Source organism: Rhipicephalus microplus, chromosome X (genome assembly GCF_043290135.1).
Source record: "Rhipicephalus microplus isolate Deutch F79 chromosome X, USDA_Rmic, whole genome shotgun sequence".
NCBI classification, from domain to species: Eukaryota; Metazoa; Arthropoda; class Arachnida; order Ixodida; family Ixodidae; genus Rhipicephalus; species Rhipicephalus microplus.
In genome coordinates, this window is record NC_134710.1 from 501,600,217 (window position 1) to 501,617,228 (window position 17,012).

A 17,012-nucleotide genomic window follows, 5' to 3' on the forward strand; every position below is an offset into this window, starting at 1 on the left:
AGCTGCGAAAATGATGACTCGCACTCATTCGTCCACTTCAAGGGTACGTCTTTGTTGAGCAGATCAGTAAGAGGCTCAGCAACATCTGTGAGGCTAGGAACAAAGTGCCGGAAATACGAACACAGGCCCAGGAAGCTTCGGAGTTCTCGTAGTGAGCGTGGTTGAGGGAAAGTGCTGACTGCGGTGATTTTGTGGGGATCAGGTCGAACGCCCTGTTTGTCTATGAGATGGCCAAAAACTAAAGTTTCACGAATCGAAATGGCACTTTTTGGAATTTAAGGTAAGTGCTGCTTTCTCAAGGCACGGGAGAAGGACATCAAGTCGACGATTGTGTTCTTCAAACGTGCGGTCAAAGATTACAACGTCATCAAGATAGCAAAGACATACTTCCCATTTTAAGCCACGGAGAACTGTGTTCATAAAGCGCTCAAATGTGGCTGGAGCGTTACATAGACCAAATGGAATGACGTTAAATTCAAATAAACCATCTGGAGTTATAAAAGCCGTTTTTTTCTTTATCGGCAGAGTGCATAGGGATTTGCCAATATCCCGATCTTAAGTCTACGGAAGAAAAGTACGAAGCAGAGTGCAAACAATCGATAACGTCGTCGATGCGGGGCAGCGGATATACGTCTTATTTGTAACTGAGTTGAGCCGCCGGTAATCTACACAGAATCTCCAAGACCCATCCTTCTTTTTTACAAGTATAACTGGTGCTGCCCAGGGGCTAGACGACTCTTGTATAACTTTCTTAAACGGCATTTCTTCCACCTGCTCAGCAATAATTTTACGCTCCGACGGAGATACTCTGTATAGTCTCTGACGAATGGGATGGGCGAACCAGTATCAATCGCATGACGAGTGCGAGAAGGTGGTGCAGAAATTCTAGGGCTATTGAATGCAAAATCAAAAACGAATGCATGGTTGGAGAGGATCGGAACTAACGCTTGTCTCTTCTCTGGCGATAGCGACTTATTCACCATATCCATTAGTATGTCCACTAGGACAAGCCACATCAGACGCAATTTCTTTTTCTTGTCATTGCTAATGACTGCAATGTTAACGTTGCTCCTGATGTCGAACTCAAACACAGCCAGCCTCATTCCACCAGGCAATACAATCGGCTCGAAAGAGGAGTTGACCACCCATACCAAGGCTTTGCCACTACTTGCAGAAATCCCGTAGTGCGGCACAACCACATCCTTCTTCGCACAGTTTAGCTCGATTGGGTAACTATAATGTCAACGTTATCTGCTGTGACACCACAAACATTCACAGGCACTTGAACTATCGATTGGGCCAGTAAAACTATGTCATCAACGACTGCGATAGTTTGTTGGCATCGCGTGGGCTCTTCACAAAAACCAGACAGTAAAACTTAACGAGCTGCACAATCCACAGTGGCTCCACATTCTTTCAGAAAGTCTATCCTCAGGATAACGTCATGAGTTGAATTAAAAAGAACTGCAATATCTGCCCTAAACAATTTAGCGCTGAAACTAACAGTTATAGTACAAACTCCCACTGGGCGCAACGGTTCTCCACTCACTGCACGAAATGTTGTCTGGCTTCCCCAAGAGAAAATCATTTTCTTGCCAAGACGAGTCTTGAAATTTCTGCTCATGACGGAAACAGTGGCTCTTGTGTCGACTAATGCGGACGTGGGGACACTATCTATAAGAACGCTGACCCTATTTTGTAGCATGGAAACTGGCGGAGGCATATCTGCACGTGGTGAAAAATGTCCTGTGACCTCACCTCCATAGACCACGGCGTCTAGTTTCCCAGTGGAGGAGGAGAAGTGAGACGCCGACGACCTGGTGATGGTGACCGATGCTGGCGGGAGGAGGCTGGTGGCGTCACACTCCGCACAGAAGCCGGTGAATCGCTGTGGAAGGTCTGTTGGAAGTCGTTTCGGTTGTAGCCGTTGGGTGGCCAGCGATAGTCTCTCCGAGTACTTGCGCGCTGTGAGGATGCAGGGGGTCGTTGATACTGCGGCAGAGGTGACCAATGCCGCTCTGAGCAGAAGCGGCCTATATGTCCACGAACACCGCAGTAAAAGCACACAGGTGCTTCACGCCCCACTCACTGCTGAAGATGGTCAGCAGGATAACCTTGCCACGCTGCCCTATCGGGGGTGACCTTTGCACGGAGTCGTTTCGCGGATCAGACATACAGGCATGACGACGCAGCTTTACCGGCGTCCTTGAGTCGACGAAACCCGCATTGTTGATGGACGCAGGCGGGGCCGCATGGCGTATAACCCTGGCCATGTGCTATCGACGGCGCAGCAGCGTTCCGCCGATCAAGTTCTTCGCGCACTATTTTTCGTATTGTTGACGCTAGATCGCTGGGTGGAGGGACTACGTCGATGCTTGTGACCGTTGTGACGTTGGGGAGTCTACCAAACTTTGCCGAAACGCGCCAAGCTTTAAGGGTCTCAAATGTTCGGCAATGTCGGATGATGTCATTGGCCGACTGCAAGTCATCCTTTTTGTATAAGGTAGTGATAGATATCCTCCGCAATGCCCTTAAGGAGATGTCCGACCTCATCAGTCATTAGTGGGTCCACAATCTTGCAAAACTTGAGAACTTCTTCAATATACATTGTACATGTCTCCCCAGGGGCTTGAGCACGTTGGCTCAGAGTCTGCTCAGCATGCTTCTTTATCGTGGTCGGATCTTCAAAACACTTCTTGATTTCGTCCACAAAATTCGCCCACGTAGTCAAATTCTCCTCATGATTCTCGTACCACATCAACGCGGTTCCCTCAAGAAAAAGTGGTATGTAGTTGCGCTGGCCGGTAGTGTCCCAGTGGTTATACAGACTCACCTGCTGATAGTGCTTGAGCCATTTATCGACGTCCTCTCCAGGTTTCCCAGAGAAGGGGCGCGGTTCCCTGTAATGGTGTCCATTGGTGTTAAACGCAGCTGTTTGGATTTCACTGTCAGGGTTCATGATGACTGGTAGCGACGGAAGTCCTGCGAGTCTGCGGCTCTGGCGAAGCTCCAGGGGTGTGTCTTCCGCCGACTTGTCCGGTGCTTCAAGGCGTTACCCAGCACTCTCCATCAATTATGTTACGGGTGAGAGATGTTTATTGCACAGGCAAGATGATAGATGGTTGTAGCACTCATGCCTGGCACAGAACACATTCACTTCTTTTTCCTCTACCCCACTTCAACGAAAGTCCGGTATTAATATGAAGAAAGTGAAGCAGAAAGAAGTTTTTGTTACCAGCAGGGACCAAATATTCAACCTTCAGAAACACGCTCAATGCTTAACCAAGGGAGCTATGGTGATAGTTGTCCTCTTGTCCACTTCATTGGGTGTTTTGTGTAATCCTTGTTTGTGTGTTCTGTATAAGGAATTTGGGCTACGACACACTTTCTGTGCCAGGTGGTATCACATTACATAAGATCTTTAGCGAGCAGGCAGCTGACCAGTAAATCCTCGCATACTACCTGAAGGCATCGACTCTGCCAACATGAGAGCCTCACTATGAGTGGATGGTAAAGCATCAGGCATGTTATCTGAAAGTGGCAGGGTTGGTCTCTATAAGTGGAAAATAGTCTTTTCGTCCACTGTACTATTGTTAAATTCCAATGGCACATCCAGATCAAGTTTTTCTGCTCTTAGCTGAGCAATCACATTCCAATGGCGGATTGGTAGCGTGAATTGTGTGTCCCAATGGCAGATTCAGAGAAACCGCAGATCACGGATTGCTCCGTGGAGCGAAAATTCTTGTTCCGCCGAAATTGGTGGATTTGTCTGGAAGTTTAAGTGACATATTCTGTGCGCCCGCCTTTCATCCAATCATCGATGAATGTTCGAAAAAACACTTCGCACTTCCTCGCACCCTCTCGTGCTCTCTTGCTAGATTTTCGCTCACCAATCGCTTTCGTCGAGACGTGCGTGTTCTAATCGCAGATATGGCGAAAGTGATCCCGCTCAGATCAGCGCACTCCATTCACAATCCAGCCAAGCGCTCGCAATCTGCCATGGGAGTTCAACAGATGATCCTATCACGATTTCTACAACATGCTTAAACATTAACGTGCCATATGCTTTATTTGACCTCATTATTTATTGGTTTATATAGTTGTATTAAGAGTGTTATTTTATGAAACACTCAATCCTCTATATAATCAATTCAAATTTATGGAATTATTGGCTATAGTGAAGTTAGTGACCGATAGCTTCGTCATAGATACAGTGTTACGAATGAATATATAGTGTTTATAAGGACTTTTCAGATATAACAAAGTATTTTTGTGGCAGATGTCACTTTGTTATTATGAGGTAGGAATGTGTATAATTTTATTCATCCACTATTATGTTTATGTAGAAAAAAGAATTGCGGAGAAGATCATTCTACAACATTTAGTTGCATGGCATAGTTTTTCGTACAATCAAGTGAAATTCTCTGGAGAGCACCTTCTCCATAAGATTTGCAATGAATTGAGATATTTGGGTGCTTATTGCTATGACTGTTTTATTTTATTCAGGGGCCATAATGTAAATACAACTTTCTGCAGTGTACTTTAGAATTGGAAAGCAGCTGCTTCCAGGTGCTCCCAGATGAAAATTATCTGCTCCAAAATCTTGCTTTTTTCAAGTCCATGGTTTATGTGACTAATAGAACAGATCATCCCCTCACAATTTTGTTGCATACTGTAGCCCAGCTGCATTTGCATAGTCCGTACTACGAGGAGCTTCCCGCTACGTCCTATGGGTTTCACATGTGCAGGCATAAGCTGGCACTTCTGGACATCGCTGCCATCTAATTTTAAATATCGTAGTACTGAAAAATTCTTTACTTGATTTTACAATCTTGCTGCTTTAGTGAAATCACGTGTACTCATCACTTTGTCAAATCAAGTTTTAGCTGTATGCTTTTTTCTGTCTGAAATACATATTAAATTTTGCAGAACCAAAGCTATGCAATAGTACAGAACCAAAACCAACAGTACAGAAACCAATAGTGCAGAACGAAAAGTACAGAACCAAAACTGTACCTGAGCAGCCAGCTTTTGTCATTGCTAATGTACACCATTCATTGCTAATGTACATCATTCATTGCTATAGCTATTTGTGCTTGACAAATTAAGCTGTCATTCTGCACTAGACATTTTATTTAGAATTGATGCGTGAGTAATAATGTGGGCAGTGTGAAAATAAGGGCAAGTATGTACAAGGAGAAGGAGGAAAATCATAATTTTTCATGCAAATTCATACTAACATGTTTGTATCCATTAACTTCTAAGCAAACTTTATAATTGTGGGCGATTTGGACTTAAATAATCTTCTTGATGTTTGTGCCTAGAGAACGCCTGGTGCTGCGTTGCAACCGCAACTTCAGTGACCTTCCAGTGAGTCATCAGGACAACTGGCGGCCACAGCCGCGCACGGTGCGGCAGACAAGTGCTGTGCAGCAGCTGTTTCGTGCACGTCGGGATGCTGATGTCAGTAGGACAGGTGAGTTGATAGTGTGCCATTCATGTTGATGGTCCACGCCTTAAGCTACTTTTTTTTGTCCTTTAACAGCGGTCAGACAGCTGTGCATATTGCGCATTTTTTATACATTTCTGTTTTCTTGCACCAAGCTGCTCCAAAAGCATGAAAATTACGCCGACTTGCTCCAAAACAGCCTTGAAAGCTGAAATTTCGATGGAAACCTCAGCTTCAGTGAGAAAAAAAGGCCGACTTCACTAATAAGATGCACTCAGTCATTTTTTTTTCTACTTTGCATCGTTCTGGTGACGAAGCTCCCATGCAAGGTGCCGCCATAATCTCCTCTAAACTTGTAAATGTGTGACGCCGCAAAACTGTACTGCCGTGCATCGAGCATGCTACTTCTACTAACTAGGCCGTGTGTTTTGGTGCCTCTGTTGCCTTGCGAAAACAGCATAGTCAAGTGGCGAGCGCAGCGGGGTTGACGGTCAGGTTTATTGTGCGTAGCACGTTCCTTCGGTCGCTACACCTTTTATATCGACGCTGCTACGTCTGGTCACCCGTGCGTGCACGTTTGTCGTGAGTGAGTAATTGTGAACATGTAATCATTTCTGAGCATGCAACGCGTTTCCTGAATGCTCCAGCGCGTGCACATAGGTTCTCAAAATGGGTTCGGTGAGCGACAGAACGTGTGCAACCCATTCCCGGTTTGTGCCCATTAGCTACTAATTTATTTAGACAAGCAATTTCTCATTGCATTTAAAAAAGCCGTGGCACGTGCAACCGCACATTGGTGTCCGCAGGTAAAGAGACTTGGTTATTTGTGAAGCCATGGCAATAGAACGCGCAATCAAGCCATTTTAAATGATATTAGCGGGCACCTCAATGCTTTATTCATGACTCATGATGCGTCGGCGACCACGTGGCTTAGTTTTCATGAATGGTGATTTGGCACGACTAAGTTTTGTAATCCAAACTCACGACGAGCGCTTTAGGCGTCGCTGCTTGCCGGCTCTGGGCTATGCAAGCTTTTAGACTTAGGTTTATGTTTGATTGATGTTTCGGTCCACGGCCATTTTATTGTGGGACTTCGTTTTCTTTCTTTTATTCCTTCTTGGCAATAAAAACGGCCTCTGTACGTTCGGTGGTTTGTTTGCATGGGCCCAAATTTCTTACCTGTGCCACGCGGTGCGAGCGCTTTACACGAGTCGCGGCGTGGGCGGCTATCGCAATTCGATGTATTATCAAGAGTTCTGCATCGACGGTGATGTCCTACGATATTAAAAAAAAATAGAACTGACCAACGTGTGCCGTATTAGTAACACGTGGTTGCTCGTGTGGAAAGAAGTTATCAGTATCATTCGCTTATCACTTAGTGCCATAAGCACATGCTTTGCGAGACAGTGGGTGCAGCGAGGTTTCTTGGCTCCAGCGCTGCTCTCTTGAAGGGGGTCCCGCACGAGGTGGCAGCGAACGGTGGTGCAGCACGCTTTTGTTGTCTGTTAAAACCTCTTGACACTATCATGTCAGGCTTTTCTTTAAGCGAAGGACCACTGTCAGGTAACTAAGATTCTTGCACAATCACAATTTTAGGGGCGAAGCTTCTTGTGGCGTCACCTGATCGTCCTGTTATTGTAGTAACCACTGGTGGCACATACCCGAGAAAGCGGTCCTTAGAATGTCGGCTGGATGGCAGTTCATGTATATGATGAATACATGATGAAAAAATTTGAGATGGTGGTACTTGGAATGTTCAGTAGATAGACGGATGGACATACAGACAGAGGGGCGGATGGATGCACGGACAGACAGGTAGACAAACAGAAGATAGGACAGATGGACGGATGCACCGATGGTCACACGGATAGATGGACACACGGACGGATGCACGGAAGGACGCATTAATGGACGGAAACTTGGGCGGACTGACAAATGCTTTGCCCCATTAATTGTCATTTACTCCGTGGATACGCTGTGATTTTTGTTAAATTTTGTTTTAGTGTGATGCATTTTTATTTCTAAGTGTTTCTAGGGAACCTAGTTTTCAAGCATACCTTTCTTTAAATATTATTTCACATGTTACGAGAGCTAAATAGGTCACAGGGTATGTAAAATGGTAGGGCTGTTCATACCAGGTGATAATCTGTTTGAAAACTTCCTTCAAAATCTGTTTCAGTGTTACGTGTATATTATAAGCCCATTAAAATATGCACTCGTGCCCCATGTTGCTAAAAAGTTGTATGTGCAAGCTTTCAGGACGACATATTAGGTGCTGCTAACTGCACCGAAGCAAGGTTTTCCTGCTCCAAAACTAAAATATTGCTCCTCCAAAAGCTGCTCCCAATTTAATTCCGGCCTTCTCACCCCTGCTTTAAGAGCATGTTGGTCAAGCACTAAGTTACTACAGTTGAACCCTGGAATGAATGTGAAATTTCTCCAAAAAAAAGAAAAAAAAACACTATTTGGTCATCGCAAAATGACCACATTTCTGGCAGTAGAAAATCGCCTATGATGGCACTGGCATTGCATGTTATCATTGTCACTTTCAGGTGCACTGCCACTTTTGTGAAAGTTTGTGTGACCATGAAACAGTGATGGAAGTGCTGCTCCAATTGTTCCAAACAGCTCCGAAAAAGAAATGCTGCTTTAAAGGGCAATATTTGCTAGTAACTGCTCCAAACCTGCTTCAAAATGGTGTTGGCAAACTGAAGAGAATGAAGTTGAACCATGGTAACCATTCCGTGAGCCTAAGCGAAACCAAAAGCAAGCTTTATTCTATCATCCTAGTATGCTACTCAGTGGAGTAAATCCATAAAAATCACAAAGGGTGACACATATAAGGCCATGCTGACCAATTCGTATTTTAATATGGGTTGTATTTGTATTTATATAAGAAATAAATCATGCTTTCAAATAGAATTTAAAAAAAAAAAACAAGCGTTGAGTCTGAGCTCGAGCAATTGCATTGCTATATTCATTCTCTTTTTATTCACCTTTTTGCGATTTTCATAGTTCACACAGCTCAGGGGCATTTAACACAGCTACGCAGTAAAAGATATAAAAAAGGCCTTTTAAAATGTTGATTGCAGTATACTTAACTGTTGACTCAATTATATCACGTGTTAAACCTAAAGTCTCAAGGGGGACACTTGCAAGGGTTGTCCTCCCCAGCCTGTACACAAAAAAGTCCGGCCTCCCTTGACCCTCCCCCCTACCACCCCATGATTTATGCCAACAATGCTACTATACGGCTTGTATACCAGTTGAATAACTAGCATATGGCTTGTGTATTAATAAATATAAATATTTATTAGATGCTTAAGTGATGTTTTAGACTTCAGGAGTCATTAGAAACACGCATCTGCTCCGAATACACCAATAGCAACCCTTAGCTATAGCATTCTTATCTGCTCCGAAGACAGTTAAGGCTGCTCCAAAGCACCATTTTTTCTGCTCCAGAATCTGCTCCAAAAAGCAAAATGTTGCTTCCATCACTGATGGAAATATACAATATTTCAATGGCACAAAATTGCACTTAAGATGAACGTCTCTGAGCACAGCCGAGAACATTGGCTGGGAACAGCTGCTTTATAATACGAAGCATGTGTGACAAAACATGTTTTAAGGAGTTGATTCGCGACGCTGTCCTGTGGAGGCTGTCGTCGTCATTGTATAGACCTTTTTAACGTCTGTGCCACCTATTGCCTAGCGGGCGGTGCCGTCTCTGGTCTGGCAACCCGCTGGAGCATGCGAAGCTCCACGTTTTTATGGAAGGTATTCATACGGTAGCAGTTGCAGTCAGTTTTTTTTTTTGTTCTGATGTGCTGTATTTTTAATCTCAAATGATGCAGTATAGGTAGGAAATGAGTATGTGGGACATCCTCAAGTGTTTTGATCCATTCAGGGTCAAAAATGATAATATGCGATGGCGCGAACGTGTTGCAATCGGTTAGTGTCGTATGTTTTTGGCACTCTTTTTGTTGTAAGAACATAAAAATATTTCTACCTGTTCTAGCAGGGCGAGCAAGGGCTGGCACCCTTTGATGATACAATGATTTTTTTTTTCTGGGCTCTAATATTTAAGTTTGTTTTTGCACTCGCAGTTTGTTTATGCTGTCGCAGTGGCTATCACCTGTACATGCGATCGTGTGGTAGCACGTAGCTCCAATTTCTTGGTGATGACGCCATTTGTTTGTTGCCCACAAACTGTTGTCTATCTTTTGTTCGACTTTTAATTACACCTTAATTGCTCAAATGTTTATTGTCCCCCCTTGTGCCCAGAAAATTTGAACTGTTTACAGGGAGGTGCTGGTGCACAAAAAGTGATGCTGAAGTTTACATTCTTGCACCCTTTTTCTTTTCTTTTTAGAGTCCTGGCATTTGATTGGAATGCGGTGATGGTATAGTAAAGATAGTTTGAAGTTTGAAGTTTGAAGTTTGAAGTTTGAAGTTTATTTGCTTCCATTACAGAAACAAGGAGCAGGAGCAAAAGGCTACAAAGGCCTGACAAAGGGCTCCCACTCCTGTTGGCACTCAGCATCAGCGGTACATATGGCAATACAAAATTTATCACAGAAATTCATATCAAATTAAAGATCATATAAGCAGTATACAGACCATCTGATGAATAATACATGATAAAAAGATAACATGTAGGTTAAATCAAATCAATCCGGATAAGCAGCCCGGAATACCAAAGAAATATGCACAATAAACAGTCGCAAAATACATAAGATTATTATTATACAGAATAAAATATACTGACTTCAGTAAAATATAACAGTAAATATAACATAACAGTATGACATGAAAAAGATACGCATCATACATATTCCAATTGATGATTTATAATATACAGTTTCATAGATTTTTTCGACATAGTATTAAAATCAAGGGGGCTTAGGTGATTTATTAAATGCGGAACCTGGTAGCCTATATGCTGCCGGCCATAAGCTGTTCGGAACTTCGGTATTACCCTAGTTTCATTGCGTAGAGAATAACGACATTTTGATTGGGGTGATTTAGCTGTGTAGAGCTTGTTCTTTTTTATATGCTGAAATATTCTATAATAGTACATTTGGTTAGCTTTAAGCAAATTGTGTTTAATAAACAAATCATGCGTTCGCAAATCTCGAAGCCTACCTGTGTAGTTTTCAAAGCATCTAAGGACTCTCTTTTGCAATATTATCAATTTCTGATAATTTTTTGAGTATGTTGTACCCCAGACTAGCATGCAATATGTAAGGCGAGAGTAGAACATGGAGTAATATAATACTTTTTTAAGCCAAAGCGGTATCAGATCCCGGATTTTATTAAAGCATCCCGTGATTTTACTCAGTTCAGCGGACAATTTTTCCACATGTGTCGTCCAGGACATATCGCCTCTAAACCATATGCCCAGGAATTTATGAGCCTCTACTTGTTCTATTTGCACATTTTGAAACAGTATTGCTAGCTTAAAATTGATCGGCTTGTTAATAGGGGCAAAAATAATGTATTTTGTTTTATTGACATTGAGTTGCAATTGGTTGCTGTGCAACCACGACATAAGTAGTTTTAAGTAATTATTTATTGAAATTTGTAGCATTTGCAGCGACTTTCCAGCAAAAAATACATTTGTGTCATCAGCATACATAATTACACTTTGGGAATATGGTATATAAGCAAGATCGTTTATGTACAAGTTAAACAACAAGGGTCCAAGTATAGATCCCTGCGGGACGCCTTGTAGTATCTTTAATTTCGTAGATTTGGAATTGTTAATAGATACATACTGATACCTGTTTTGTAGATAACTTCGAATCAAGTCATGTGCTATCCCTCTTATCCCACAATCATATATCTTAGTCAACAAAATGGCGTGGCTCACAGAATCAAAAGCTTTTCTTAAATCTAGAAAAAGACCAATGGTGTATAATCTTTGTTCAATGTTATTTATTATTTCATGTTTTATAGAAAGTAATGCTTCTTCACAGGATCGTTTTTTTCGAAACCCATATTGCACGTCAGACATAATAGAGTACTTTTGAACAAAACCATCAACGCGAACGTTTATGACTGTCTCAAAAATCTTTGACATGACTGGTAATACCGATATAGGGCGGTAATTATTAAAAGTGTAGTCTGTGCCACCTTTGTGCACCGGGCACACTCTAGCCAGCTTGAGTGCTTCTGGGAACACACCCTGTTCGAGCATGCAGTTAATGACGTGGGTTAAAGGACTGCAGATTATATCCATTACATATTTCACGGCAGCTGGTTTGATATCGTCGTAGCCTGCAGCTGCATTGTTTTTTAGGTTACGCATGATGTTTGACAGTTCGTGCTCCGTAGCTGGTGCCAGTACAATAGAATTACTTGAACTGGTTTTTTTTTTATACGCATCTACACTTGGATGTTCATAGCGCACAGTCGAACTGTACTCTCCACTACGAATGAATTGGTGGTTTAACATATTAGCGGCTTCGTCATCATTTAGGATGCCTTGATTTGTAGTTACAACTATTGGCGCTGCGTCATTCTTTCTTTGAGCAAGATTGTTAACCGCCTGCCAGAACTTTTTTTTGTCATTTGCTACTTGGGAGAACAAATTCTCATAATAACAGATTTTAGCATATCTAAGTTCTGCATTGAGCTTATTTCGATATTTTTTGAACTCAGCAAACTTTTGTGGGTCTCGCGTCTTAACGAAAGAATGATACATGTTATTTTTAGCGGCAATCTTATTTAAAAGTGCCCGCGTAATCCATGGCTTTCTAATCTTTTTCTTCCGGGTACGCTTAGTTGTCTTAATAGGAAAGGCTAGCTCGTAGCATGACATGAAACTGGCATAGAAATTGTTATATGCTTTATTTACATCACTTTGCTGGAAAATCGGTTCCCAGTTTGTCTTTTGGATCAGAGAGCGGAAATGAGCTAAAGAATTCGGGTTTATATTCCGATATGTGCACACGCCCATTTTTATGCTTTTATCATTTGTCTTTGGCAAGAAACAAAATATCGGCAAATGATCACTTATGTCCACTGATAAGAGGCCAGCATAGCTACTTGTGCCAGGTGCATTTGTAATGGCGACATCTAGCAACGTCGCGCTATCCGCTGTAATACGAGTGGCTAGATTGATAAAATTTTCACAGCCATAAGCATATAGAGTTCGCTTAAGTTCACGCGCATTAGTGTCATTTCCCAGCATGTTGATATTCAAGTCACCCATTATCAGAAACTTTGAACCAGTGTTAGTTAGATAGTTTAATAGTTCATCAGTGAATTCAAAGAATGGCGTCTTATTTCCGTTTGGGGGCCGATATATGACACATACATAAAAAGATTTCAAAGATAGTTAAGAGTTTCTTCTGCTGATGAGGCACCGAGCGCGCCTGGGCTCTTGTTTATGATTGGCATAAGAGCCATTTTTGTGTTTATATTTGAAATAATTTTATCCAACAATTGTACAGCTTTTGTGAAATCTTGGTTGTCGTTTGCAAAGCTAAGCAACAAAATTGACAGTTATAGAAACAGTAGACAATCGCAAAAGCGTGGTTTATATTGTTTTGCTCTTAGAAGAGAATGAACTATGTTGCATATAAGTATTGTGTGACTTGTCAAACATGGTTCTTCACCCCGCAAGAAATTGTCTTGCTGAGGTAATGGAAGAAAGTGTAAAGTTAAGGGCTTGTTTTCTTGGTTGAGAGCAGTGACAGAACTCTTTTTTTTTTTTCTTTTTTCACTATTCGGATTTCATATCACACATCGTGCACGATCCATCCCGCAATCTTATGAAAGCTGTACACTCTTGACAATGATTCCACCACATCATTTTCATGTAAAATTGAGTTAATATTCAGGTTTCACAAAGCCAGTGAGCATCACAAGTCAAATGTGTTAGGCCAGTTACCCCGCTTCGAAATGAAGGGTTTCTCATTCATGTTAATACAGCCACATCAACTACATTGATCACCATGTGGAACCGAGTTACGAGGCTAATTGTTTTAACCAAACCCATCATACTAAAATATAATAATAAAACAAAGTGAGAACAACACAGGTAGCTACTTGAGTGCTGCTTAGATATTTTGCACTTCAACGGACCTGGCGGTACTAGACTGCTTATGTTTGGTCGTCAATCTAACCGTATCCGATTGTCCTTTGGCAGAGTGAAACACTGGGTATTCCGGGTATTCGCAGCACTTGCCGATACAAAACTTGTCAAGTAATACAAATGATGTACGATGAAGCAACCGCAAAGTCTGCGCATTTGGTCATGCGTGCCGCATACTTATTTGGTTGGCAGTTTCCTTTTTTTTCTGTTGTTCTTAGAACAACCTAAAATGGCACAGTGGCTTCCCATAGACCTTTTGCTGGCTGACATCGCAAGAAAGAAAATCTGCAGTGACTCAAAACATGCTAAAATAGTTCAAAAATGCCAGCCATAGAAAGCATCAACCTGTACACTCCGCGATGTCGGCATGCTCCAAAAAGGAGGAAAGCGCTGGTTGCTAGTCTGGTCCTTCTTGACTGATGGAATGGTCTATACTCAACCAATTTCGCAAGGGGGCTGTCAATTCCACAGCACCGTGTAGCATCTGCGATGTTTTGCCGCCATGTCGATGTGTGGGGATCTGTGGCAGCATATGCAACATATGCGCTCAGTGTGCAGGGTATCGCTGTTGTTCGTGCTACGCAGTCAAAACATAGCAGCCCGTTGAAGTGTTCAAGTGCTAATAAGTAATCGCTAAGCTGTCAGCTTTGAAATAGCTGAAACACAAAGCAGTGGTGACCCACGAAACGTTCCCTCAGTGGTGCTGATGATGGTCAGGGGGTGAGTAGAATTTCACTGCATTCTTTAAGCAGCATGTGTAAATAGGTAGTTGGTTAGTATATTTTGTAATAGATGGCCTTGTGGGGTTCTGGTAGTATGCTTTAGTGTTAAATTTCCGTACTACTATTGATGCAATAGGCGAAGCATAAATGGAGACGAGCGAATACGTGCGCCATCGCCCAGCAGCGTTTTAAGTGTGCACATTAGTGTTTAAAAGTATGCTCGTGTTTTTTTGCCATAATTCATTCGGTTTGACGTAACTCTACGATCCCTAGTTGATCATCTGGTTCGGTTCAGAATGTTGAAATGCAAAGTTTATGGACAAAAGAAGCACAAACAGCAATGTTTGTGTTGAATCATGTCGCTGTAGCCTGATCATTGCACAGGATAGGGAACCGAAGCTAATGTTTGTGGAGTGTCGACAACGCCGCGCCTGGCTCTGACGGTGAGCTGTGGAAAACTTGAGGGTAGACGCAGGAGAGGGCGCAAGCGAGTCAATGGGTTTCGTGGAAAATAGAGCACGTTTTGCAGTCAGTGCGGACAGCTTCGGTGCCGTGCCATCAGCTTGACGCACTTAAACAAGACGCTCGCTGTGCGAATTTGCCTTTCCACGATGGTAGAAGCGGTCCCATAGAAGCCGCCCCACGAAGGTCCGAAGTATTGTGTTGTGGGCTGCCACAACAATGCAGACAACACCAAGGGCCGCTCTCCACGCGTAAAGCTGTATCAGTTTCCCAGCAAGTCACAGCCGGTGAACACAGTGGCATTCGCGAAAGATAGAGCAAGCATGACATGAGAGCCGGAGAAAAAAAAAAAAAAAAAAAAAAAAAAAACTGGCAATTACTTGAATTTGACTCGCTTGAGTGAAGCTCAGCTTGCTGCTTTGTGGTGAAATCAGCGGATCATGCACCCGGGACCCGAAAGACATGACTCTAAAACATCTCGGACATTTTAATGCCATGACCATATAACTTTAATTTTTACTTATTTATTAGCACACCGCAAAGGTTTGCACATGGCAGTACATGTCTGCTCCTACCAGATACCACATCAAAACAATAATTATATGGTTTTCATAAACGTCAACGCAACACATAGATAGAGTACGCGGCTTTACGTCAACACAATGAGACTTGCCTCGAGGCATACGTAGTATACGGTGTTGTCACGGGCTTAAGAAATGCATTTCGAAGTGACTTGGGCGTCCTCGTCTTCCGTCGACTGCTCCTCATCATAAACTTGATTAACGAGCCTTACTCCTTTTGTTAGATTCGCTTCTCGGCAGTGCTTGTCCAGCTCAGAGATCTTTATGAAGCGGCACTGCAGGCGGTATCTTGTGATGTGACTCAAATGCACCGCGCGCTCTCCGCACGAGCATGTAAGCGAGCAGCGGCAGGGCATTGGCGGGAAGGGAATACGTGCGATATACGTCCCGGATTTCTACTTTTCTACCAAATATGGCGCTGCCTGTCCAGAGTCGCAGCACCACCATGCGTTGCTTTGGCTTCCTATAACAAAGAGATGTACGACGGATAAGCTCAAACTTCCACGTAGAAGCAACACAAAGAGAAAATGAAAATAAGCGTCTTGCACATCTGGAAGCACGCCATGGCATAAGTTCACTTCGGCTCGAGCAGCCGCCAATGGTGATAATTGAAAGTGCGCCGGTGTTTGGTAATACTGTTGTCATTTTTTTTTTAGAAGCGTCCCCACGAGTGCATGTGTTCAGGTAACGACCGATTTTTTAGTATTGTGGGTCGATTTTATTCACCACATTGAGGCTGTTACAAAAAAAAAAGTAGGGCAGTTGTCATGAAACTTCTCCAGATCTCGTCACAAAGGTGACAAGTTATGAAATGACGTGCCATTGTATAAAGGCTAGAGGCAAGCTTCTGAGCCAAATAGCACTTATGTCAAGCAGGCCCTGCAGCCATGCAGTTTAGATAGCGCTCATTCGGTAATCTTGGAATTGCATGCACTTATATTTCATAGTATTAGGAGAAGCGATGGCATAGTGGTTAGAGCATCCACCTCGCATGCAAAAGGTTCGTGGTTCAAATCCCGGTGCCGCGCAGTTCTCAACCGGATAAAAAAAATCCACGTGGTGATGAAACTGCATTACGAGGCCTGGGGTGCGGCCTCTCCGGCAACCACCGCCGGGAACGCACTCCCTCACCAGAGAAGGATTGGCCACCTGGTGCAGTATCTGGCCACTACCTCCCACATGCATACGTCAAATAACTCACAGCCCTCAGTCCCCAGCAGCTGCGAAGCAACTGATCACGGCGGCGGTCAGATCTGCAACGAAGCAGAGGGTGCTAAGAATCTCTGGATCCGGACAGGCCGCCATTGGAACGTGAACTTGGCAACATTTAACGCTGGAACCTTATCTAGTGAGGGAAGTCTAGCTGTACTATTCGAGGAGCTAGAGGGTGTTAATTGGGATATAATAGGACTCAGTGAGGTTAGGAGGACAGATGAGGCCTGTACAGTGCTACACAGTGGGCACGTTCTTTGCTATCGGGGCTTGACTGACAGAAGAGAACTGGGAGTGGGGTTCCTAATTCACAGAAACATAGCTGGCAACATAGAGGAATACTATAGCACTAATGAAAGGGTGGTAGGTATCGTAATTAAAATCAATAAGAGATACAAGATGAAGGTGGTACAGGCTTACGCGCCTACATCCAGCCATGATGACGCTTCAGTTGAAAGCTTCTATGAAGACGTGGAATCGGCAAT

The 17,012-nt window shown here is 43.1% G+C and overlaps 1 protein-coding gene across 5 annotated transcripts in view; it reads left to right on the forward strand.

Moving 5' to 3' along the window:
* The window catches only part of LOC119160747 (protein GPR107), a 428,055-nt gene that overhangs the window by 127,525 nt on the left and 283,518 nt on the right, over positions 1-17,012 (forward strand). For all 5 annotated transcript variants that reach the window (XM_075881006.1, XM_075881007.1, XM_037412965.2 and 2 more), the window contains one exon: positions 5,325-5,476. In XM_075881006.1, the coding sequence (XP_075737121.1) occupies positions 5,325-5,476 (152 nt within the window). The remainder of the gene's footprint in view (positions 1-5,324; positions 5,477-17,012) is intronic.